The sequence below is a fragment of the Mustelus asterias genome, chromosome 15 (genome assembly GCF_964213995.1).
Source record: "Mustelus asterias chromosome 15, sMusAst1.hap1.1, whole genome shotgun sequence".
NCBI lineage: Eukaryota > Metazoa > Chordata > Chondrichthyes > Carcharhiniformes > Triakidae > Mustelus > Mustelus asterias.
In genome coordinates, this window is record NC_135815.1 from 73089581 (window position 1) to 73115306 (window position 25726).

Sequence of the window (25726 nt, forward strand, 5' to 3'; positions counted from 1 at the left end):
ACAGACTAGTCAGTTTGACAGCAGTGGTGGGCAAACTTCTAGAAACAATAATTTGGAATAGAGTTGGTAGTCACCTGGAAAAAATGTGGGTGATTAGTAAAAGCCAGTTCTGAAAGGGGAATCATGTTTAACTTGCTGGAGTTTTTTGAGGTCACAGAGTCTTTGAGGATAATGCTGTTGAAGTAGTGTACTGGACTTTCAGAAGGCATTTGATACAGTGCCACTCAACAGGCTTGAGAAAAATTATTATTCATGGAAGACAAGTGGCAGTAGCAATGTGGATGCAAAATTTGGCTGAATAATGAGAAACGGTAATGGTTAATGGATATTTTTTGGACTGGAGGAAGGTTTGTAGTGGAGTTTCCCAGGGGTCTGTATTGGGACCCTTGTTTTTCCTGATATATATATTAATGATCTAGGTCATGGTATGCAGGGAATGTTTACAAAGTTTCCAGATCTCTCAAAACTTGGAAGTATTGTAAATCGTGAAGCGGACAGTCTAGAACTTCAACACGATCCAGACAAGTTGGTGGAGTGGGCAGATGGATGGCAGATGAAGTTCAATGCAAAGAAGTGTGAGGTGATGCCTTTTGGTAGGAAGAATATGGAGAGACAATTTAAAATGAGGGGTAAAATTCTTAAGTGGGTGCAGGAGCAGAGGGACCTTGGTGTATATATGCACAAATCATTAAAGATGGCAGGACAAGTGAAGAAAGCAGTTAATAAAGCATATAACATTCCAGGCTTTATTAATGGGGGCTAGAGTACAAGAGTAAAGAGGTTGTGCTGAACTTGTACAAAGCACTAGTTAGACCTCAGCTGGAATATTATGTCCAACTCTTCTGTTGTGGGCAAAGTATTGGAAAGGATTATAAGAGATAGGATTTATAATCACCTGGAAAGGAATAATTTGATTAGGGATAGTCAACACGGTTTTGTGAAGGGTAGGTCGTGCCTCACAAACCTTATTGAGTTCTTTGAGAAGGTGACCAAAAGAGGTGGATGAGGGTAAAGCGGTTGATGTGGTGTATATGGATTTTAGCAAAGCGTTTGATAAGGTTCCCCATGGTAACCTTTTGCAGAAAATACAGACACATGGGATTGAGGGTGATTTAGTGGTTTGGATCAGGAATTGGCTAGCTGTAAAAAAACAAAGGGTGGTTGTTGATGGGAAATATTCATCCTGGCGTTCAGTTACTAGTGGTGTACCGCAAGGATCTGTTTTAGGGCCACTGCTGTTTGTCATTTTTATTAATAACCTGGATGAGGGCATCGAAGGATGGGTTAGTAAATTTGCGGATGACACTAAAGTCGGTGGAGTTGTAGACAGTGCAGAGGGAAGTGGCAGGTTACAGAGGGACATAGATAAGCTGCAGAGCTGGGCTGAGAGGTGGCAAATGGAGTTTAATGCGGAAAAGTGCGAAGTGATTCACTTTGGAAGGAGTAAGAGGAATACAGAGTACTGGGCTAATGGAACGATACTTGGTAGTGTGGATGAACAGAGGGATCTGGGTGTCCATGTGCATAGATCCCTGAAAGTTGGCACCCAGGTTGATAGGGTTGTTAAAGGCATACGGTGTGTTAGCTTTTATTGGTAGAGGGATTGAGTTTCGGAGCCAGGAGGTCATGTTGCAACTGTACAAAACTCTGGTGCGGCCACACTTGGAGTATTGCGTACAGTTCTGGTCGCCGCATTATAGGAAGGATGTGGAAGTGTTGGAAAGGGTGCAGAGGAGATTTACCAGGATGTTGCCTGGTATGGTGGGAAAATCGTATGAGGAAAGGCTGAGGGACTTGAGGTTGTTTTCGTTGGAGAGAAGAAGGTTAAGAGGTGACTTAATAGAGGCATACAAGATGATCAGAGGATTAGATAGGGTGGATAGTGAGAGCCTTTTTCCTCGGATGGTGATGGCTAACACGAGGGGACATAGCTTTAAATTGAGGGGTGATAGATATAGTACAGATGTCAGAGGTGGGTTCTTTACTCAGAGTAGTAAGGGCGTAGAATGCCCTGCCTGCAGCAGTAGTGGACTCGTCAACATTAAGAGCATTCAAATGGTTATTGGATAAACATATGGATGATATTGGAATAGTGTAGGTTAGATGGGCTTTAGATTGGTTCCGCTGGTCGGCGCAACATCGAGGGCCGATGGGCTTGTACTGCGCTGTAATGTTCTAACTCTGGGTGCCACACTAATATAGGAAAGTTATTAATGTAATAGAGTGCGGAAGAGGTTTACAAGAATGGTTCCGTGGATGAGAAACTTTAGTTAAACTGTTCTCCTTGGAGAGAAGAAGGCTAAGTGGAGGTTTGATAGAGAAGTTCAAAATCATGAGACTGGATGGAATAGATAGGGAGAAACTGTTGCCACTTGTAAAATGATTGAGAGCAAGAGGGCACAGATTTAAAGTGATTTGCAAAAGAAGCAAATGTGATGTGAGAAAAACCTTTCGGGTCTGAAAAACAGTGCCTGGAAGTGTGGTGGAGTAGGTGTAATTGAGGCCTTCAGGGGGGCATAAGATTATTTGACTAAAAACATTGTGCAGGTGTACAGGGAAAAGGCAAGGGAATGTAACTCCTACTTGTTTGGTGGGCTAGTGCAGACACAATGGTCCAAATGGCCTCCTGCACCATAACAATTGTGATTCTGGACATGCTCGAAAGATGTGGCCTACTTCTGTTCCTTTGTGTTGTGAATTTATTCCAATTTTATCTTCTAGGTATTACATGAATCTCTGTCAAGGAGTTCATGAAGGACCCACAGGCTGCCCTGCACATGCCAGCATGTGCAGAAAGAATAAAAATGGTCAAACCCAGGTGTTGGGACTTGTTCACACCCAAAGAATGGACATTCGAGGTATGATGTCTTGTCACTTACCTTAATATGCAGTGCAAGTAACGGTTTACGTATCATTAAACAACTATTTCCTGTAATGTAAAATTTTAAGCCAGGATCTCCAGTCTTCGACTCTAAATTACTTGTGGTCATCATTTGAAGCAGAAAACCAAACCTACGTACTGTCTGGGTTTAATAAGCAAGCCTGTAGATTCCCTGCCTCTCTCTGTAGTCACAATTTACATGTTTATTTCCTCTGACCATCCAGTCCATTTTAGGCAAAGTATCTCTGTGATGCATGCTCATGAACAGACTCTGGAAGTTTATACAAGGGCTTAATATTCAGTTTCTCTCATTCATTTTCCCTCGTATTGACTTTTGAATCTTGCTTACTGACTCTCTTCCATTTAACTGCCCTAAAGCCCAACATAACTCAAATCCCTGAACCTACTCTCTACACAGAACACTTCACAGTTCCTTGATTAGGCCAACTCTGAACTACAGCCCTAAAGTTGCAGTATATTATTTTGTGTTGATGTTCTTTGACTTTGTTGTACAAATGCTCAGCAAGACATCCTGCTTTTTTCTTTGTCATTTACATTCTAAGTGAAAAGAGAAGGGAGAAGTGATCTATACTACATGATTGCAGTTTAGCTAAATTAATGTTTTACCTGTTTCCTAAATGTCCCTACATCTCAAAGCTCAGTCCTTTAGTTTGAAATGTCATATTGGGAGCTATTATGTTCCATTTAGTGTCTGTTAACAGTATCTTATATTAACTAAGTTTCATTGTGTCCGCACTTTATTTGGAGATGCAAATTTGGAATGTGTCTAAGAAGAAGAGATATCACTTTAATAAGCATTAGGATACAGAACAGCGATTCCATACTCCAGGGCAGTGTATTTGGGGGTTATCCCCAAAATGTGCTGTGGAACATCACCCTGAAAATTCCCAGGAATTTGTGGAGCAATTGCTTGGGAAGTGCAAACTTGCAGTGGGCAATTGCCCTGCACTGGGAACCATGCGAAATCGCAACCTTTGGAGGGTTCCCACTGGGTTACATCAAGAGTTACCCAAAAAATGTTAGACTTGAAGGCAGTTTGACTCTGCCACTCTTCAGGCCCATTTAAACTCTGCAAGCTCTAATGTGCAGTGCTTCTTGGTTTAATCTACAAAATAAACAGATCATTGGTTGCTCTAGTGGTTTTGTAACCATGTCAGTCAGCTGGGTTCTGTTCAGTTCTCTAAAGGGTGACATTTCGAGCCAAAATAATGGGATCTAGATTTATGTTGTGGACAGTAACAGTTTTCTGGTATAGTTGGCGAAATGGACAAACGAACATGGCTTAATGTGACACATGCTGTGAAGAGTTGCTTGACAAGCTAATTTAGCCTAAAAGCTTTTATCTCCATTTTTTTCCAGATAAATATCTTTATGTGAATTATTCAAATGGCTATTTTGCGTGTCGCACAGGAAAGCATGCAAAGACGATTATACAAATGCAGTGCTCATCAACTGCTGGAGTACCGGAGTTTAAAAGGTGAGGGAGACCTTTCCTCCAATTATTTGAAGTATTGATAAAAATCTGATAACCAAATTGGATCATCTTGATTCCATCAAGCACAGACTCGGTCTGAAACATTGGAAGAGCAGACCAAGGCAGGAGTAAAGCAAGGGTCGCATATTTAAAATGCAAATTAGTCTCGACTACTCTTGTACACAGTGATGGGCACTGGTTACCCACCAGAAAGATAGCAGTGTCACGGCAACTCGACAGTGAAGACTTCTCGACAAAATAGTATTTCCAATACACTTTGTGGAAATAAGAACTAGGAGCAGGAGTAGGCCATCTGGCCCCTTGAGCCTGCTCCGCCATTCAATAAGATCATGGCTGATCTTTTTGTGGACTAAGGTCCACTTACCCGCCCACTCACCATAACCCTTAATTCCTTTACTGTTCAAAAATTTATCTATCCTTGGCTTAAAAACATTCAATGAGGTAGCCTCAACTGCTTCACTGGGCAGGGAATTGCACAGATTCACAACTCTTTGGGTGAAGAAGTTCCTCCTCAACTCGGTCCTAAATCTGCTCCCCCTTATTTTGAGGCCAGGCCCCCTAGTTCTAGTTTCACCTGCCAGAGGAACCAACTTCACTGCTTCTAGCTTATCTATTCCCTTCATAATCTTGTATGTTTCTATAAGATCTCCCCTCATTCTTCTGAATTCCAATGAGTATAGCCCCAGTCTACTCAGTCTCTCCTCATAAGCCAACCCCCTCAACTCCGGAATCAACCTAATGAATCTCCTCTGCATAACCTCTAGTGCCAGTACATTCTTTCTCAAGTAAGGAGACCAAAACTGTACACAGTACTCCAGGTGTGACCTCACCAGCACCCTATACAGCTGCAACATAACCTCACTGTTTTTAAACTTCATCCCTCTAGCAATGAAGGACAAAATCCCATTTGCCTTCTTAATTACCTGCTGCAGCTGCAAACCAATTCCTTGTGATTCTTGCACAAGGACACCAGGTCCCTTTGCACAGCAGCATGCTGCAATTTTTTACCATTTAAATAATAGTCCATTTTGCTGTTGTTCCTGCCAAAATGGATGACCTCACATTTAACATTGTACTTCATCTGCCAGACCCTCACCCACTCACTTAGACTATCTATATCCCTCTGCAGACTTTCAGCGTCCTCTGCACACTTTGCTCTGCCACTTATCTTAGTGTCATCTGCGAATTTTGACACACTACACTTGGTCCCCAACTCTAAATCATCTAGGTAAATTGTAAACAATTGTGGTCCCAACACTGATCCCCGAGGCACACCACTTGAATTGTGAAATTCAGGTTAAATCTAAGTGTTGTATACTCGATAGTGCCCAGTCAAGGTGAATAAAGCATAGAATCCTGCAGTGCAGAAGGAGGCCATTTGGCCCATCGAGTCTGCACCAACCACAATCCCACCCAGGCCCTATCCCCATGAGCCCATGCATTTACTCTAGCTAGTCCCCTAAGGGGCAATTTAGCATGGCCAATCCACCTAACCTGCACATCTTTGGACTGAGGGAGGAAACCGGAGCACCCGGAGGAAACCTACGCAGACACGGGGAGAATGTGTAAACTCCACACAGTGACCCAGGCCAGGAATTGAACCCAGGTCTCTGGCGCTGTGAGGCTGCAGTGCTAACCACTGTGCCACCGTGCCGCCCACTTGAAGTTAGACTTTCCATCCCAGAAACTAGGCCCCAATTATTGTTTCATCAGTGGTTGTGCCTTCATATTTGAGAGATTTTTGGAGGAAATTTGAAGGGGAAACATATTTAGGGTGAAGAACGAAACATTTCTAAATATTTCATTTTGGACAAACATGTTTCAATCTTTGAGTCCAAAATTGTCTATTAGTATCAAGAAAATTTATTTTGCATGTTTACATTTTGCTGAATATTGGACCTTCTGCGGATTCTTAATCTTTACTTTGAATGGTGAACCTGGCCAATGCAATACTCAAATGGTTTTCTTGGGGAAATAAAGTGATGTCTTGAGGAGTGTACATATTACAGAGAAGGAAGTGCTGGAAGTTTTAAAGTGCATCAAGATAGTTACAGCCCTGGGACCTGATGAAGCGTATTCCAGGATGTTGTGGGAGGCTAGGAAGAAAACTGCGGGTCCCCTAGCAAAGATATTTGAATCATCGACAGCCACAGGTGACGTGCTTGAAGATTGGAGGGTTACAAATATTTTGCCTTTAAGAAGGTCTGCTGGGAAAAGCCTGGGAGCTACAGGCCGGTGAGCCTAACATCTGTAGTGGGGAAGTTGTTAGATATTCTGAGACAGGATCTACAAGCATTTAGAGAGGCAAGGACTGATTAGGGACAGTCAGCATGGCTTTGAGAATGGAAAATTATATCTCTCGAATTTGAGTTTTTTGAAGGGGTAACCAAGAAGGTAGATGAGGGCAGGGCGGTTGACGTTGTCTACATGGGCTTTAGCAAGGCCTCTGCCAAGCTACCTCTGGTAGGTTGTTACGTAAGGTTAAATCTCACTGGATCCAGGGTGAGGCAGCCAATTGGATATAAAATTGGCTTGATGACACAAGACAGGGTGGCTGTAGAGAGTTGTTTTTCAAACTGGAGGCCTGTGACCAGTGCTGTACTCGGGGATCAGTGCTGGGTCCACTGTTGTTTGTGACTTATATTAATGATTTGGCTGAGAATTTAGGAAACATGTTAGTAAGTTTTCAGATGATAACAAGATTGGTGGCATAGTGGATACTGAAGAAGGTTATCTAGGATTGCAACGGGATCTTGATCAATTGGGCCAGTGGGCTGATGAATGGTAGATGATGTTTAATTTAGATAAATGCGAGGTGATGCATTTTGGTAGATCGAATCAGGGCAGGGCTTACTCAGTTAATGTTAGGCGTGGGGAGAGTTATAGAACAGATATGGGGGCACAGGTCCATTGCTCCGTGAAAGTGGAGTCACAGGTGGACAGGGTGGTGAAGAAAGCATTCGGCATGCTTGATTTCATTGGCCAGAACATTGAATTCAGAAGTTGGGACATCTTGTTGAAGTTGTACAAGACATTAGTAAGGCCACACTTGGAATACTGTGTACAGTTCTGGTCACCCTATTATAGAAAGGGTATTATTAAACTAGAAAGAGTACGGGAAAGATTTACTCAGATGCTACAAGGACTTGATGGTTTGAGTTATAAGGAGAGCCTGGCTAGACTAGGACTTTTTTCCCCGGAGTATAGGAGGCTTGAGGGTGATCTTATAGAGGTCTATAAAATGTGGAGCATAGATAAGGTAGATAGTCAATATCTTTTCCCAAGCGTAGGGGAATCTAAAACTAGAAGGCATAGGTTTAAGGTGAGAGGGGAGAGATACAAAAGGGTCCAGAGAGGCAATTCTTTTGAGGGTGATGAGTGTCTGGAACGAACTGCCAGAAATGATAGTGGTGGGTACAATTTTGTCTTTTAAAAAGCATTTAGACAGTTACATGGGTAAGATTGGTACAGAGGGAAATGGACCAAATGTGGGCAATTGGGACGAGCTTAATAAAAACTGGGCGGCATGAGCAAGTTGGGCCAAAGGTCCTGTTTCCATGCTGTAAACTTCTATGACTCTCTGACTCTATTTACAGTTTTAATGAAACAGAGTGTGAGTTTTTAATCGTATGGGAGACTCGTGCAGCTTGTGCCAGAAAACCACAAGAGGTTCATATGATAGATGGAACCATTCAAAGTCCAACAACTGGCCAGAAAGTCAATTTGTCATCTATTTATTCTAAGTAAGTGTTGTAAATTTTGATTAGTTTCATATTTTTCATTCAATTTGTCTTTGTTTGTGCACGTTAACGAAGTTCAGTGTCATGTAACTTTTGAAAGCTGTTGTCGTGAAGACCTATATGGTTGTGACTTGTCACAGTGCCGGCTCTCAAAATAAGTTAAATCTCTAGAGCATGAAAAAAAATTTTAAATGATTTTATCCAGCTAAATTTCTGTGAACGTTCAAATATTGAACGAAACCTAGCTCTGAATGGTACAGTTAATCTTCATGCGATTGACATATTTTGCCCATTTTTAAAGCTCTTTAATTTGCCAATTGTTTTTGCTATTGGGGTTTCACACTGAAGACTATAGGTAGCACTCATTTAACAAACTGCTACAAATTCCTGCTTTGTGTTACAGGTTGTACCACGCTTCAGGTGACACTAGATCAAATGGCGACTCCTATATCTACAATGTCCAGCTTTCTGGGATCATAAATCCTGAACATGCTCAGTGCCAAGGATCCAATATCTGTCAGGTCAAAACTAACCAGCCTTACTTCAGGCGCATAGGCATAGTGTCTAAAGCAAAATACTACATTGAAGGTAAATACTTGCAATCAGTAATTTCCTTGCTTTTCTTAGTCATTGAGCTTTCAGGAAATAAACCGTTAGAAATGATCTTGACACAAAACAGGGTTGATATAAATCTGCTGTAATCTTCCTAGAATATTTTTATCTGTAAAATATTCAGACCTCAGCACAAAATCTCTCTCGGCACTTCAGTGCAGTATAGGAGATGAGGCCTTTTGCTTGGGATGCTGAAACCAAAGCACGGTCAGTGTGCGCAGCTAGATGTAAAATGTCCAAAGTACTGTTTTGAATAAAAGCAGGGGAGTTCTCCCAGTTGTCATGGCCAGCATTCCTCCCTCAACTGACAATACTCATTGTCCAACCATTATCAAACTGTTTGTGGAGCTTTGCTGTGTGCAAGCTGGTTGCTAAGTTTCCTACATTACAACAGTGACTACACTTCAAAATTACTTAATTGGCCGCAAAGTACTTTTGGATGCCTGATTTCATGAATAGGAATATTATATTATACACATAAATGCATGTCGTTTGTTTCTATAACCGTTAATGTTCGTGGGACCAACTGAAAACTGTCTAATTTTCCACACTAATTTTTGAGTACTTCTCTACAGAAATTAATAATCTATACATTACCTCATTTTATGCTGCCATTGTATTTACTTCTCCAGTAGCAATTTCTCCTTGTTAGAGGTTTTACTCTGATCTAGACCTTGGCTTACAAAAAAAATGTTAAAAGGACCAAGTGTAAGAAGAGCCCAGATCTTTGGAACTTGTTTTCACCTCAAATGGAGATCATTGTGGGAGGGAGCAAAAATAGCAACAAACTGATTTGTTCCCACTATCGAGAGGAAAAAACATAAGTGAAGTAGATTGGAGGGCTATTCAAAAAGCATCTGATCCTCGGACAGCAGGAGACGAGTAAAAGCAATTGGATTAAGATAGAGAATTGGAAGCTTTAATCGGAGATAGAGAAATGCACAGATGATGATTGTGGAGGAAAGGGCAACCAAGGGGCACAAAGGATTGAAGAATATCCCACATGGAAAAGGAAATTTTAGAATATGCATGCAGTGGACACATGTTTGAGTAACATGTTATCTCCAGATCCTTTACCTGGCAATCTTTAGGCATGGAATTTATTTGGATTTTGTATTGTGTGTGAGATGTCTTCAGCCAGGCTAATGAGGTTGGCTTGCTAGAGTATGAAGAGTTAATTTGAGTTTGTTTATTTGGTTGGTATTCAAAAGAGCTACCTGATGAGTCCTATCCGGTATTGAAAAGTAATACCTGATGAGTTGTATCTTGAAAAGAAGTACCTGATGAGTCCTAATTGATGGTTAAATCAGGGAGCCTCATGCTCCCTATTTAAAGCAGGGCAATCATTGCCCTTCTGCCCAAGAAGGGGGATCTGTGCCTTTTAAAGAACTGGCACCCGGTCTCCTCCCTCAGCACGGATTATAAGATCTTTGCCAGGGCAATGGCTTCCACCTTGTCTGGGATCTAATCCACCATTCCCAGAGAGCTGGTCTGTCGAGTGCCACCTTGTCCATTGATTAGGAGAAGGTATTCGACAGGGTGGAGCACGTGTATCTGCTCAGAACTCTGCAGGCGTTCGGGTTCGGGATGCATTTTGTCGCCCGGATCCGATTACTGTACTCTGCCGCAGTGTATCTGATTAAGGTTAATGGGTTCCTGACTGTGTCCCTTTGCTTTGGGAGAGGAGTGCAGCAGGGCTGCCCCTTGTCCGGCCAACTGTGTTCGATTTGCGTGGAGCCATTCCTGCATCTCTTGCGGAGGAGGTTGTCGGGTTTAGCTCTGCGCAGCCTGGGCGTCCGGGTGATCCTGTTGGCTTGCGCTGATGACGTGCTCCTCATGTTCATGGACCTGGCTGACCTGTGGAGGATGCGAGAATGCCAGACCGTGTGCTCCGCCGCATCCTCCGCCAGGATCAACTGGGCCAAGTGCTCCGGGCTCCTGTTCGGTCTGTGGGAGACGGACCCCCTTCGGAGGAGCTCAGGCCTTTCACCTGAGCAGGACCAATCTCCTCTACTTGGGGGTCCATCTCTGTCCAGCCAAGGAATCCTGGCCAGCAAACTGGCAGGAGTTGGAGGCCAAAGTCTCCACTCGCCTGAGTCGCTGGACAGGACTGCTCCGAGTGCTGTCCTACAGGGCGCGAGTTCTCGTCATAAACCAGCTGCTCGCCACCATGTTGTGGTACCGGCTGGTCACTTGGACCCCTCCCCCTGACTTTGTCACAAACATCCAGAGAACCCTCGTCCGGTTCTTCTGCGACAAGAGGCTGTACTGGATCCCTGCTGAGGTTCTGTATCTCCCACTTAGGGAGGGTGTGCCTCTGCACACAGGTAGCGATCTTCCGCCTGCAGCGATACCTTTACATCGAACCTCCTCCACAATGGTGTGCCCTGGCGACGTATTTCTTCTGCCAGGTGCATGAGCTGAACTATGACATGCAACTCCTGCATATCAATCTTCCGACCTCCTCACAGGCATTGCCCGTCTTTTACCAGGGCCTTTTCACAGTCTGGAACACTGTTGCCTCGTGACGCAGCTCTCCCCTGTCAGGAGTAGCGGATCTTGTACGAGAGCCGCTGCTCGGAAATCCACTCCTCCAGCCATATAACTTCAGATGGCTGGCGGAGAGGAGGGCCGTGGATGCTGGGGTGACCAGGATCAGGGACGTGCTGGATGAGCTCGTGGGGGTCGCCATCTGGCACGCAGCCAAAGCAATCCAAGACCTTAGGACGGTCATGCTTGGCCCTGAGTGCATTTGTGGTCTTGAGGCGGCGCAAGTGTGTGGTGGGATCCGCTCGACAATCACCAGGCACGACTGTTCTCTTCCTGTTGGGGAGCACTTCAGCGGTCACGGGCATTCGGCCTCTGATCTTTGGGTAAGCGTTCTCCAAGGCGGCCTTCACAACATACGACAGCGCAGAGTCGCTGAGCAGAGACTGATAGCCAGGTTCCGCACACATGAGGACGGCCTCAACCGGGATCTTGGGTTCATGTCACACTATCTGTAACTCCCACAACTTGCCTGGACTTGCAAAGTCTCACTGGCTGTCCTGTCTGGAGACAATACACATCTCTTTAACCTGTGCTAATGCTCTCTCCACTCACATTGTCTGTACCTTTAAGACTTGATTAGCTGCAAAGACTTGCATTCCAATCATTATTCATTATTCTGTAAATTGAGTTTGTGTCTTTATATGCCCTGTTTGCTGTTTATGAGCAGATCTTCCACTCCCCTGACGAAGGAGCAGCGCTCCAAAAGCTAGTGGGTTTGCTACCAAATAAACCTGGTGGGCTTTAACCTGGTGTTGTTAGACTCCTTACTGTGTTTACCCCAGTCCAATGTTGGCATCTCCACATTATAATATAGAGGCCATATTGATCTTGTGGTATAATTTTATATTGCAGTATAATTTTATATTGCTGTTCATTTTTTTGTTTCCAGATGATGAGCTGGATGTAGTTTTCTCTTCTTACTCTGTGTGCGGCCGGGATAAATCCAAGAACGCTTCCTCCACCATGTTCATTCACTGCAGTGAATCAGCAGGAGAAGGGAAACCAGATTTCCTTCATGAGACTTCAGACTGCCAGTACCTGTTTACCTGGTACACACAGGCAGTCTGTGCACTTACGTGAGTTTCCCCAGATATTTATAGATTTAAGCTGCTGAAAACTGATTTTCAATATTTCTCCTTTGACATTTTTGTTTTGTTGCTGAATTTTTAGTTGTTGCAAACAGAATTTCATTTATTGAGCAATCTGTCTAGGCTTTCAAAAATGTGAAGTCTCATCTCACCCAGCATGTATTCACATTAGAATTTTTGTTTGCAAAAAGAACATGCATTTATTACCTTAAGATCAAACTCAAGCCTCCTCTGAGTTTCAAGAGTGTGATTCATTTTGAGCCCTGGGCTATTTACATTATTTAAAACATTTGATCTAACTGGGAAAATACTTGGAAGAAAAAGGGCAACTTTTTGACTGAACTGTAGAATACCTGAGGTGGGAAGATGGAAAGCAGTATCGAAAGGGCGGCACGGTAGCACAGTGGTTAGCACTGCTGCTTCACAGCTCCAGGGACCTGGGTTCGATTCCCGGCTTGGGTCACTGTCTGTGTGGAGTTTGCACATTCTCCTCGTGTCTGCGTGGGTTTCCTCCGGGTGCTCCGGTTTCCTCCCACAGTCCAAAGATGTGCGGGGTAGATTGATTGGCCATGCTAAAATTGCCCCTTAGTGTCTTGGGATGCGTAGATTAGAGGGATTAGCGGGTAAAATATGTAGGGATATGGGGGTAGGGCCTGGGTGGGATTGTGGTCGGTGCAGACTCAATGGGCCGAATGGCCTCTTTCTGTACTGTAGGGATTCTATGATTCTATGATTCAGGTGTTCAGATCATGTGGTGGAAATGAAAATTCCTGCTTGCAAAAAAAACCCTCAGGCAAACGGGCATTTCCAAATTTAACAACCCAATAAATACAAATTTGGCCCTTAATCTTAAAAGCCTTCAGCCATTCTATTTGAGAAGAAACCTAGGAAAGCTCTTAAATGAGTTATGCAATGGATGGGTAGAGTCTATAGTGGAGAAAAGTAGGGCATTGAGTTGATGGTCTTCCACATTCCATACGTCAGCCCTAAGGTAAGTTAAATCTGTACAAATGAAGGCTTCATAAACACTTGGTCGATTGATATTGACTGCTGTATTATTGAAGGTGCCACCTTTCCAATGAGAGATTAAATCCTAGATATGCCTTCTAAACTGGACTCAAGATCTTGTGCTACTATTTGAAACAAGCAGAGCAGTTCTCCCTGGAGACTTGGCCAATATTTCTCTCTCAAACTAACATCACAAAGATGATGATCTGGTCAGTTTCAGGCTGCTGTTTGTGGAGCCTTGCTATGTACAGATTGGCGCTGCATTTCATGTACGAGAGCAATGAATACTTTTGAGAAATGTGCTTGGGATATTTTGAGATGAAGTGCTACATAAATACAAGTGTGTTTTTATATGTTAACCTACTGCTGATATGCTCCAGCATTGAAAAGGCTGAAGTACAAGACAAAGTACTTGCACTAAGACAAGATTGGCTTTGCAGTTTGCAAGAATTTGTTCATTAAAGGGAACTTTATAATGTAGGTGTAGAGAGAGCGCAGGCAAGGGGTCCTAACAATCGATGTGCTAAAGAGAAGTCCTGCTCTGCAAGTGTGAACTGCCTAACTCATTCCTTTTCCTGCTTGTGCAGGTCTGTCAATCCTGTGATTCCAGATGTAAAGTCACAGAGTGGAAACAATGCCATGGGTTTGTCTGGAAGAAGCAGGGCTGTGGGGGCAGTGCTCAGTGTTTTACTGGTGGTGCTGACTGCTTGCCTACTCATCTTGTTACTTTACAAGCAAGAAAGAAGGTATGAATGAAACAGTGGTGATGTTGCTGGATTTTATTCAATTTTTAAGTAGAAGCACTGTTTTAAATGGAACACTGCACCTTCCCTACCTGTTTGCCCGACACCTTTTAACTTATAAATGGATTGGAAGAGAGAGAGAGAGAAAATACAGTTTTCCTCATTCGTGCTTAGGCTGGACAGTGAAACCTGAAGCACCAGCTCCCAATCTCTGGCGATAACTCTTCAGGGAAAAATGGGGAGGGAGGGAGAAATGGCAAATTTCAGCAGGACCAGGAAAATTAAGGTTGCAGGTATCCATAACTCTTAATTAGATGTTTCATCTCTCCCCCTCACCGACCTTCCCTTGATTTGATATGCTGCAAGGTGCCCCATTCAAACTTGCAGATGACCTTTGCTGTCAACCAGGATATCCATGCAAACCGAATGCTAGTGTTTAACAACACTTGGAATAAATACTTTCTGGTATCCAACTTGATTCTCAGCCTGTGGACTTTATCAGCATGGCCTCTAGTCCGACCATAGTTTTTCATATGAATATTTATTCAAAACTATAGTCAATCATTTGTTCTCTGAACCTACATTTCTCCAAAGTAACCGACTCCAACTCTCTTAGCACATCACAAGAGATATGTTTAGGTAATTAGCTTACACTGCACCTTTTCTTGAAATATAAGCCAATTTGACTATGAAAACAGGGACAAACCTTGAGTGAAGTCTTAAATAACCAGTGTACATTGCTTTTAGTTTTGTACTCAGTTGAGGCTTATTAGACGTACTTGATGCCTTGATAACTACCTTGTATTGTCTAGGGAACATTAATTACTTGACTAGATGACTAGATGAAAAGTCCCTTTCTCTTTCACTTCTAATGGACACCTACATAGCCTAGCCTTATGCACCTAATATGATATTTCTCTATATTCAGATAGTATTGGATGTTTACAAACCCTTTCACTTGTGTAAATCTGCTTGCAATCTACTGATATCCTTACAGAAATGTGAAAGGGTTAGCAGTGTCTTCAAATTTAATACCCTCCAAGATTTAATGGATAAAAATCAGAGCAGCCCCCATGAAGCCTTATTAATAATCATACTCCTATTCACGCAAATTATAGTACATTCCCTATCATTTACAATAACTTATTTCCATCTCAATGTCACTTTTGTTTTACTGATTTACCGATGTGCCTTCACAAATCTAAAAGTAATATATCTGCTTAGTTCTTGTTCATAACCTATTCCAACATTTTAAAAGGATCAATCTGGTCCTTGATTTTTCATTTTCATTACCCATTTTTCCAATGCCAAGTTGTTGCTCTCCAGCTATTTGAACTTCTCTGCCATGACAATTTTACTTTATACATTTTGTTTTGTAACCTTAGAATTGAACCTTAGAATTGAATTTCTGCCTTCCTTGTTTTTCAGAAACTTGATAGGAAATAAATAACAAAAATACACTGCACAGTAACTTCATTGCAGTGTTAATGTAACAGTTAATGTAACTGTGTAATTAGTCAGTGTTACTTGTGACTAATAAATAAACTTTTAAACTTTATTTGATTACTGGGTTTAGGTGTTGAGACATGACTATAAGATTCTGTAAGAAAAGTCAGTTTGCAATCGAGACAACCGCTACGTAGCGAAGATTATGAAGCCGTAAAGTCTAATTTTGGGTGACTGTCAAATGATTTTTTTTTAAAATGTTGGTTGTTCTGTATTTTTCACCTAATGCACTTTAATGTGAAAATAATCAGAAACTAATTCATAATGAGGGTGGGGAATATTACAAGGCAAATGTTTCCCCACAGCCATTAGTACATGAAGGTGATGGCCTAGTGGTATTATCACTAAACTATTAATCCAAAAACTCAGCTAATGTTCTGGGGACTGGGTTCAAATCCTGTTACAGCAAATGGTGGAATTTGAATTCAATAAAAAAAATCTGGAATTAAGACTCAACTGATGAGCATTAAACTATTGTCAATTGTTGGGAAAACCCATCTGATTCACTAATGTTCTTTAGGAAAGCAAATCTGTCGTCCTTACCTGGTCTGGGCTACGTGTGACTCCAGATCCACAGTCATGTGGTTGATGCTCAACTGCCCTCTGAAAGGTCTCGCAAGCCACTCAGTTCAAGGGCAACTAGTGATGGGCCAGTCAGCGACATCCATATCCCACAAATGAATAAAGAAAAAAAATGTTGTGCCACAAATAAATATAAAAATAAAAGGTTACCAAAAAGAATGGTTTCCCCTTATTTCTGTAGGAGAGTTTCCGCTTTTACAGTCAACAGATTGCAAAGTAGAGGCTGAATATTTAATCACCAGGGTCAGCCTGTATACACTCGGACTTAGTTTTAGTTCAAGTGGCACTAGTTAAGGTTCAGAGGAGGTTTGTTCTGCAGCGTAAGAAAATCCGAAAATTTATCACCAGTGTATTGTTACCTCGAGTCTCCACAAGGATCTATCCTTGGTCCCCTCCTATTTCTTATCTACATGATATCACTTGACAACAGCATCCACAAATACATTAACAACACCAACTCAACTTAACTGCCACCTTTCTTGACCACACTGCTCAATCAAAATCCAGTATGGAACGAGCAGAAATGTTCTCCACGTTTAATATTCACCACCCCAACTCTTCCCTAGCCAATGACTTCATCCCTCTCCCTGTTGGTTTCTGAAACTGAAGCAGAAACCGTTGTCTTATTTGACCCTGATGTGAGCTTCCACCTCCATGTTCTCTCAATCACCGAGACCACTTATTTCCACTCCTAATACTCCCTATCTTCTGATCGGTCTCCCACTTTGCACTCTCCGTAAACTTGAGCTCACTCAAAACTCTGCTCCCTGTAACCAAAAGAGAAAATGCTGGAAAATCTCAGCAGGTCTGACAGCATCTAAGGAGAGGAAAGAGCTGACGTTTCGAGTCCAGGTGACCCTTTGTCAAAGTCTGCACTCAAACCGTCAGCTCTTTTCTCTCTTTACAGGATGCTGCCAGATCTGCTGAGATTTTCCAGCATTTTCTCTTTTGGTTTCAGATTCCAGCATCTGCAGTAATTTACTTTTATCCTTTGCTCCCTGTATCCTAATTTGCACCAGGCCCCTTCAGCCATTGCCTCTGTGCCTGCTGATCCACATTGGCTCCTGATCCAAGAGTGCCTTTGATTTTTAAGTTCATCCATTGTCTTGTCCCTTCCTATCTCTCTATCCTCTATCAACCCTCAGATCTTGCCTTTTTTCAATTTCTGGTCTCATGCAGATCCCTGGTTATCATCCTGCTGTCATTGGCAGTCATACCTTCTGTTGCCTACTTCCTAAGCTCTGGAATTTCCTCTGCGTGTCTCTGCCACTGAAGACGAGCCTTAAAAGCCACCTCTTTGAACACGGCCTTTTGTCACCTCCCAGTGTAAAATATTATTTAGTAACACTCCTTTGAAGCACCTTGGTATTTTTGCTAAAGGTGCTTTAAAGATCCAATGAGAATGTAACGTTTGTTCTTTTCATTTTTCTAGGGAAATTATTCTACAAAAAGTGAAAGGCTGTTGCAGGAGAGGAACTGGAGTTGCATATAAATACACAAAGGTAAAACTTTATTCATAATTGCTTGAGACTTTTCCCATGTTGTAAGAAATAGTGCTTCTAAGGCAAGTACAGAAGACAGTCCTGGCTATTACATTGAAACCAAGATATTTCAGAGGGTATATTTAAAATGTATTGAGGTATCAATTCTCAAGTGGAACATAATATAAGAATTAGGAGCAGGGGTAGGCCATCTGGCCCCTCGAGCCAGCTCTGTCATTCAAAAAGATCATGGCTGATCTTTTCATGGACTTGGCTTCACGTACCTGCCTGCTTACCATAACCCTTAATTCCTTTACTGTTCAAAAATTTGTCTATCCTTGCCTTAAAAACATTCAATGAGGTAGCCTCAACTGCTTCACTGGGCAGGGAATTACACAGATTCACAACCCTTTTGGGTGAAGAAGTTCCTCCTCAACTCAGTCCTAAATCTGTTCCCCCTTATTCTGGTTTCACCGTCCAGAAACAACCTCCCTGCTTCTATCTTATTTGTTCCCTTCATAATTTTAAGGAGACCAAAACAGTACACAGTATTCCAGGTGTGGCCTCACCAGCACTTACACAGCTGCAACATAACCACCCTGTTTTTAAACTCCATCCCTCTAGCAATGAAGAAAATTCCATTTGCTGCCTTAATTGCCTGCTGCACCTGCAAACCAACTTTTTGTAATTCATGCTCAAGGACACTCGGGTCCCTCTGCACAGCAGAATGCTGCATTCCTTTACCATTTAAATAATAGCTATTCCTACCAAAATGGATGACCTCACATTTATCAACATTTTACTCCATCTGGGCCAGACCCTTGGCTACTCACTCAAGCTATCTGTATCCCTTTGCAGATGTTCAGTGTCCTCTGCACACCTTGCTCTGCTGCTCATAATGTTATCTACGAACTTTGACACACTACACTTGGTCCCCAACTCCATATCATCTGTATAAATTATAAGCAGTTGCAGTCCCAACACATCCCTGAGGCACACACTAGTCACTGGAAGGACAAAGAGTAACTGGTAAGGAGGTAAAAAGCTACAATAATTTGATGTGAAAGTGAGAAGCTGGTTTATTTTTACTAGGCTAAGTGACAAAATTTGACTCCTGTATCCCAGATATTCTAAATGATTTCACAGCTAATAGGTAAGATCATACATTACTGCTCTGCAGGTTAGAGTGACAGCCAATTTATGCAAAGCATGATCCAACAGGGAAAAAGTAAATTGACTAACTTATTTTGGATTTTTTTGGTTCAGATAACGATTAGGGCATTTGCTCTTCTGAAACCTTTCACCTTCACTGCTCATCTAAACAAATAGAAGATAATGTAAAGACTATAATAGCACTTTTGATATTGCAAAATTCCTTGAATACAGCACTAAAGTGGCCTAGATTACATGCTCACATTTCTATGGTGTGGTAGCTGATTGAGGTGAGTGTGTTCTCATAACCAAGTCTGACGCACAAGGTAACAGTGAAAAGGTAACAATGAGTTTATGCCTGGATGTAAGTGAAGGGAGTTTAGCACAAAGTGGGCTTGGGCCTGAATTTACAACACTAGGCTAATTCAACAAAAAAATTAACACTCTAGTATTACTGTGGTTCATATTGAAACAAATGATACAGGGAAGGATAGAATGTGGCCGTCTTGCAAATGGAGTTCGAGGGCCAAAGTTCTTGATTTGACTGTAATGTTTCAGTGGTGAATTTGTGGAATTCGTTGTCCCATTGCACAGTGGAGTCTGAATCGTTAAATGGTTTCAAGAAGTAGATATATTTCTAATTTTTAAAAAATGGGTTAAAGGGATATGGGGAACGGATTGGCAGGTGGATTTGAGACCAGTGAGAGATCAGCCTGATCTGATTGAATGGTGGAGCAGGCTCGAAGAGCTGAATTGCCTCCTACTGCTCCTAATTCCTGTGTAATAATCTGAGAATTGATGGCATTTGCTGAAAAGTTGAGAGTTCAAACTGGTGTAGAACTCAACATCCTGGCTCCTGACCTCCCCCTGCCGACCCGGATCCAGCTCCTTGTCTTTTCACCATTTCTATAATCTCCGCTGCCATTGTACTCGAGTACTAAATTGAGCTGATTTTCTAGTTCTGCTGGCCTAGTATTGTAGACACAGTAAGAAGTCTCACAACACCAGGTTAAAGTCCAACAGGTTTATTTGGTAGCAAAAGCCACTAGCTTTCGGAGTGCTGCCCCTTCGTCAGGTGAGTGGGAGTTCTGTTCCCAAACAGGGCATATAAAGACACAAACTCATTTACAAGATAATGGTTGGAATGCGAGTCTTTACAGGTAATCAAGTCTTAAAGGTACAGACAATGTGAGTGGAGAGAGCGTTAAGCACAGGTTAAAGAGATGTGTATTGTCTCCAGACAGGACAGTTAGTGAGATTTTGCAAGTCCAGGCAAGTCGTGGGGGTTACAGATAGTGTGACATGAACCCAAGATCCCTGTTGAGGCCGTCCTCATGTGTGCGGAACTTGGCTATCCGTCTCTGCTCAGCGACTCTGCGTTGTCGTGTGTCGTGAAGGCCGCCTTGGAGAACACTTGCCCGAAGATCAGAGGCTGAATGCCCGTGACTGCTGAAGTGTTCCCCAACAGGAAGAGAACACTCTTGCCTGGTGATTGTCGAGAGGTTTTCATTCATCCGTTGTCGTAGCGTCTGCATGGTCTCCCCAATGTACCATGCCTCGGGACATTCTTTCCTGCAGCATATCAGGTAGAGTTGGCTGAGTTGCAAGAGTATGTACCGTGTACCTGGTGGATGGTGTTCTCACGTGAGATGATGGCATCCATGTGGATGATCCGGCACGTCTTGCAGAGGTTGCTGTGGCAGGGTTGTGTGGTGTCATGGTCACTGTTCTCCTGAAGGCTGGGTAGTTTGCTGCGGACAATGGTCTGTTTGAGGTTACACAGTTGTTTGAAGGCAAGAAGTAGGGGTGTGGGGATGGCCTTGGCGAGATGTTCCTCTTCACCAATGACATGTTGAAGGCTCCGGAGGAGATACTGTAACTTCTCCGCTCCGGGGAAGTACTGAACGACGAAGGGTACTCTGTCCGCCATGTCCCGTGTTTGTCTTCGGAGGTCGTCGGTGCGGTTTTATGCTGTGACGCGTCGGAACTGTCGATTGATGAGTCGAGCGCCATATCCTGTTCTTATGAGGGCATCTTTCAGCATCTGGAGGTGTCTGTTGCGATCCTCCTCCTCTGAGCAGATCCTGTGTATACGGAAGGCTTGTCCCTAGGGGATGGCTTCTTTAACGTGCTTAGGGTGGAAGCTGGAGAAGTGGAGCATCGTGAGGTTATCCGTGGGTTTGTGGTACAGTGAAGTGCTGAGGTGACCGTCCTTGATGGAGATGCGTGTGTCCAAGAAGCAACCGATTCCAGAGAGTAGTCCATGGTGAGTCTGATGGTGGGATGGAACTTGTTGATGTCGTCATATAGTTATTTCATACTCTGTCCACCATGTCCCGTGTTTGTCTTCTGAGGAGGTCGGTGCTCTGTCCGCTTCCACCCTAAACACGTTAAAGAAGCCATCCCCTATGGACAAACCCTCCGTATACACAGGATCTGCTCAGATGAGGAGGATTGCAACAGACACCTCCAGACGCTGAAAGATGCCCTCATAAGAACAGGATATGGCGCTCGACTCATCGATCGACAGTTTTGACGCGCCACAGCGAAAAACCCCACCGATGACCTCCGAAGACAAACACGGGACATGGCGGACAGAGTACCCTTTGTCGTCCAGTACTTCCCCGGAGCGGAGAAGCTACGACATCTTCTCTGGAGCCTTCAACATGTCATTGATGAAGAGGAACATCTCGCCAAGGCCATCCCCACACCCCCACTTCTTGCCTTCAAACAACTGTGCAACCTCAAACAGACCATTGTCCGCAGCAAACTACCCAGCTTTCAGGAGAACAGTGACCACGATACCACACAACCCTGCCACAGCAACCTCTGCAAGACGTGCTGGATCATCGACACGGATGCCATCATCTCACATGAGAACACCATCCACCAGGTACACGGTACATACTCTTGCAACTCGGCCAACGTTGTCTACCTGATACGCTGCAGGAAAGGATGTCCTGAGGCTTGGTACATTGGGGAGACCATGCAGACGCTACGACAACGGATGAATGAACACCGCTCGACAATCACCAGGCAAGAGTGTTCTCTTCCTGTTGGGGAACACTTCAGCAGTCACGGGCATTCGACCTCTGATCTTCGGGTAAGCGTTCTCCAAGGCGGCCTTCACAACATACGACATGCAGAGTCGCTGAGCAGAAACTGATAGCCAAGTTCCGCACATGAGGATGGCCTCAACTGTGATCTTGTCACACTATCTGTAACCCCCACGACTTGCCTGGACTTGCAAAATCTCACTAACTGTCCTGTCTGGAGACAATACACATTTCTTTAACCTGTTCTTAACGCTCTCTCCACTCACATTGTCTGTACCTTTAAGACTTGATTACCTGTAAAGACTCGCATTCCAACTATTATCTTGTAAATTGAGTTTGTGTCTTGATATGCCCTGTTTGTGAACAGAAGTCCTACTTACCTGACGAAGGGGCAGCACTCCGAAAGCTAGTGGCTTTTGCTACCAAATAAACCTGTTGGACTTTAACCTGGTGTTGTGAGACTTACTGTGTTTACCCCAGTCCAACGCCGGCATCTCCACATCATGACTAGTATTGTAGATACAGGCCCAATCCTTTAGCGCTAAACTCGCTTCACTTACTTTCCAACCATAACTCATTTGTATTGCTGAAAAAAGACACATGCTGTCAAAGCTTTTCATCTTTCATTCATCAGGACAACTCATGAATACTAAATGTATTGGAAACATTTTATGGTGACGTGTGCTGACTGGTTGACAAGTGGACTTTGATACTGAAGAGAAGTGTGTGCTAGTTGGCTGGCAAGAAAATCGAAGTCCACTTGCCAACCAATCAGCATACTCTTCTCCTGCAGTATAAATTGTTCCCAGTGTACATTTGGTATTCTTGGTGAGTTCTCCTGGTGTGTGCAAGATGAAACCTTTAGACAGCATGTATCTTTTTTTCAGCAATACTGCGGTTCTGTACCCATGTGACTGATCAGAAACTCATTGTTACATTTTGATTTGATCACCTTTTGCATCAGCCTTGGCTGTGATAACACACAACCTAAACATGTCACGAATTCAAGCCTCACTTCAGAAATATAAACCAAAATGAGATTAGTTGTTGATGTATTTTGGAATTCTAGCACACACTGCAAGGCAAGGCTGGAACATTACTACAAAATGCTCAATATCTTAAATACAGAGAAGTAGTTTTGTTTTTTTCTCTCAATCAGATTAATGGGGAAGAGGAAGGTGATGAAAATGAGACTGAATGGTTGATGGAAGAAATCACAACATCTGACAGTGGACTGAAACCAGCAAGAGAGTGCCAGCAGAATGGTTTGAACCATGTTGTCACTAAAGCTGTAAACTCTGATGTTTTCAGTTCATTCCCATTGGATGATCAGGACAGTGAAGATGAGGTTTTGACCGTGCCACAAGTGAAAGTCAACTCGACCAGAACAGGAGAGCCTAGGAACACAGACGAACCAGCGCAGTGGCATCCAGAGAAGCACTTTCATGATGAAAGTGATGAAGATTTGCTTGGCTTACATAATGAAAGGAAGGAGAGGAAGGGAAAATCAAAACCACAAATGAAGCGAAACAAGCCGGCAAATGACTCCACAAATGTAACGTTTCATGATGACAGTGATGAGGACTTGCTAAAGGTTTAACCATTGTGCCTATCTATTGACAGCCTGATGGGACACCCAGCCCAGCAGAACTGGATGGGAGGAGCCTGCCTGTCATTTACTCTGCTGAATGTTTGAATAACCCTGCTGATTTTTGCAAATTAAGCGCAAGAAGGGAACTACATAAATACTCCTGATTGTTTACAATGATGTGTAAAGAGACAAATCTTTGCTGATTTCCTAGCAACTACCTAAAGGGTATTTATATATTAAATAATAAAGCTTGTGCACATGGCCATTTCTTTGGGGCAATAATTATTGAACCCATGTATTGCAAAGAGCTCTGTGATGCTTTCTTTTACTTTGACTTGACACTTTTGACGGCAAAAAGGAAGGGGAACAGAGTTAAATAATATGTTACTTTGCAGCTCAGTATCTTCGATTAGCTTCCATGAAGCACTGCTCTTTTTGCATTAATATTTATTGGAAGTGGCAAGGGTTAGTCAATGCTGGTACTTTGTTCATCCTCCCAAACAGGGAAAGGTACAGTGGTGTAGGGAAATGCAGAGGATTTGGGTATAACTATTTTTTGGAAAAAATGTTTCTGATTCATATGCTGAAAGGAAGCATTTGACAAAAGACTATAATATTGTGAAAACTGTGCTACATGCAGGTATAAAAGTTGGCAGGATATGTTAAAGATGTGTCAGCTCTAGTCCTTTTGCATGTCCCTCCTCTGAAGTATATTCTACAATATTATTGTCCATATTCGGTTGGTACCAAAGTGCAACAATGTGTTGGGCAGGTGTTCTTTTTTGTATCTATTTCTGGTTTGGGTTCAAAGATTTTTTAATTATTTTCAAATCAAAAGGTATGTGATTTTTGTTTCTACAAAAGGTTTGATAATTTTGTTGTAATATGAAGCACAACACCCATTTCAATAAAAGATGAAAATATTCCCATTCTAGTTCTGCTCCATGTAACATTTTGTCTGGTCATTTCATCAGTGCATTCACATAAAATGCTCCATCTTTTCAAGCCTGAAGAAAGCTTTAATGTGAAAGTTTAACAAAAATCAAATTGCAGCATTTAAAACCCAAATGTATGCATTTGCTTTCTAAATAAAGTAGTAGTAGGTACATGCAATTTTGCATACCCTGAATTAATTTATTGCAGTTCTTGGTAATAACCCGTCATGTTTTATAAGCAGTTTAGATGCAATGTTCAAATGGTGGCATGTTATGCATTTGTTAGTGATGTGATCCAGACTTTGGGAAGTGCAGCAAAAAGAGTTGAATGCATCCATGTACATTCTGTTCAAACAGCTTTTAACACTCATAGATAGCCAACAGTACAGAAAGAGGCCATTTGGCCCATCAAGTCTGCACCGACCACAATCCCACCCAGGCCCTACCCCCATATCCTTACATATTTATCCACTAATCCCTCTAACCTAAGGGGCAATTTTAGCATAGCCAATCAACCTAACCCGCACATCTTTCGACTGTGGGAGGAAACCCACGCAGACCCGAGAATGTGCAAACTCCCCACAGACAGTGACCCAAGCCAGGAATCAAACCCAGCTCCCTGGAGCTGTGAAGCAGCAGTGCTAACCACTGTGCTACCGTGCCGCCCATATTCCATCCCAAGTGATTGCACATTGTCTGGGAATGAGGTTCAGTTGACAATGGTATTGAGGTCAAATGTAGATTATTTATCTATGTTGCTTTATTTACTGTTAAGTTCTGGTTTAATGCAGCATATATCAACTTCCTGTTGATGGGATCTTGTACTCTGCTTTCAGGATCCCATTTTGAATCCCGTATGGTCCCTCATTAAATGTTATTTTTCAGCTAGCAACGACTGGCTGTCCATTTCTCTTTCCTTCCTTCTATCTGTGTCTCCAATAATCTGGACTTTTTTTCGGTTTGTAGCTTCCCTTTTTCATGCTGTTAAATGCACCCTTGTTTGTTGGTGGCTCAGTGGTTAGCAGTGCTGCCTCAGTGTCAGGGACCCAGGTTCGATTACTGACTTGGGTCACTGTCTGTGCGGAGTTTGCATGTTCTCCCTGTGTCTGCATGGGTTTCCTCTGGGAGCTCCAGTTTCCTCCCACAGTCCAAAGATGTGTGGGTTAGGTGGATTGGCCATGCTAAATTCTCCCTCAGTGTACCCGAACAGGCGCCGGAATGTGGCGACTAGGGGATTTTCACAGTGACTTCATTGCAGTGTTAATGTAAGCCTACTTGTGACACT

General features: G+C 42.9%; 1 protein-coding gene across 1 annotated transcript in view; it reads left to right on the top strand.

Annotated features, from left to right (window-relative positions):
• The window catches only part of igf2r (insulin-like growth factor 2 receptor), a 175573-nt gene extending 151119 nt beyond the window's left edge, over positions 1-24454 (top strand). The window contains exons 41-48 of the mRNA XM_078230119.1: positions 2722-2858; positions 4262-4379; positions 7994-8140; positions 8541-8725; positions 12189-12375; positions 13983-14141; positions 17659-17728; positions 23075-24454. Of these exons, the coding sequence (XP_078086245.1) occupies positions 2722-2858; positions 4262-4379; positions 7994-8140; positions 8541-8725; positions 12189-12375; positions 13983-14141; positions 17659-17728; positions 23075-23515 (1444 nt within the window). The 3' untranslated portion in view covers positions 23516-24454. The remainder of the gene's footprint in view (positions 1-2721; positions 2859-4261; positions 4380-7993; positions 8141-8540; positions 8726-12188; positions 12376-13982; positions 14142-17658; positions 17729-23074) is intronic.
• The last annotated feature ends 1272 nt before the right edge of the window (positions 24455-25726 follow it).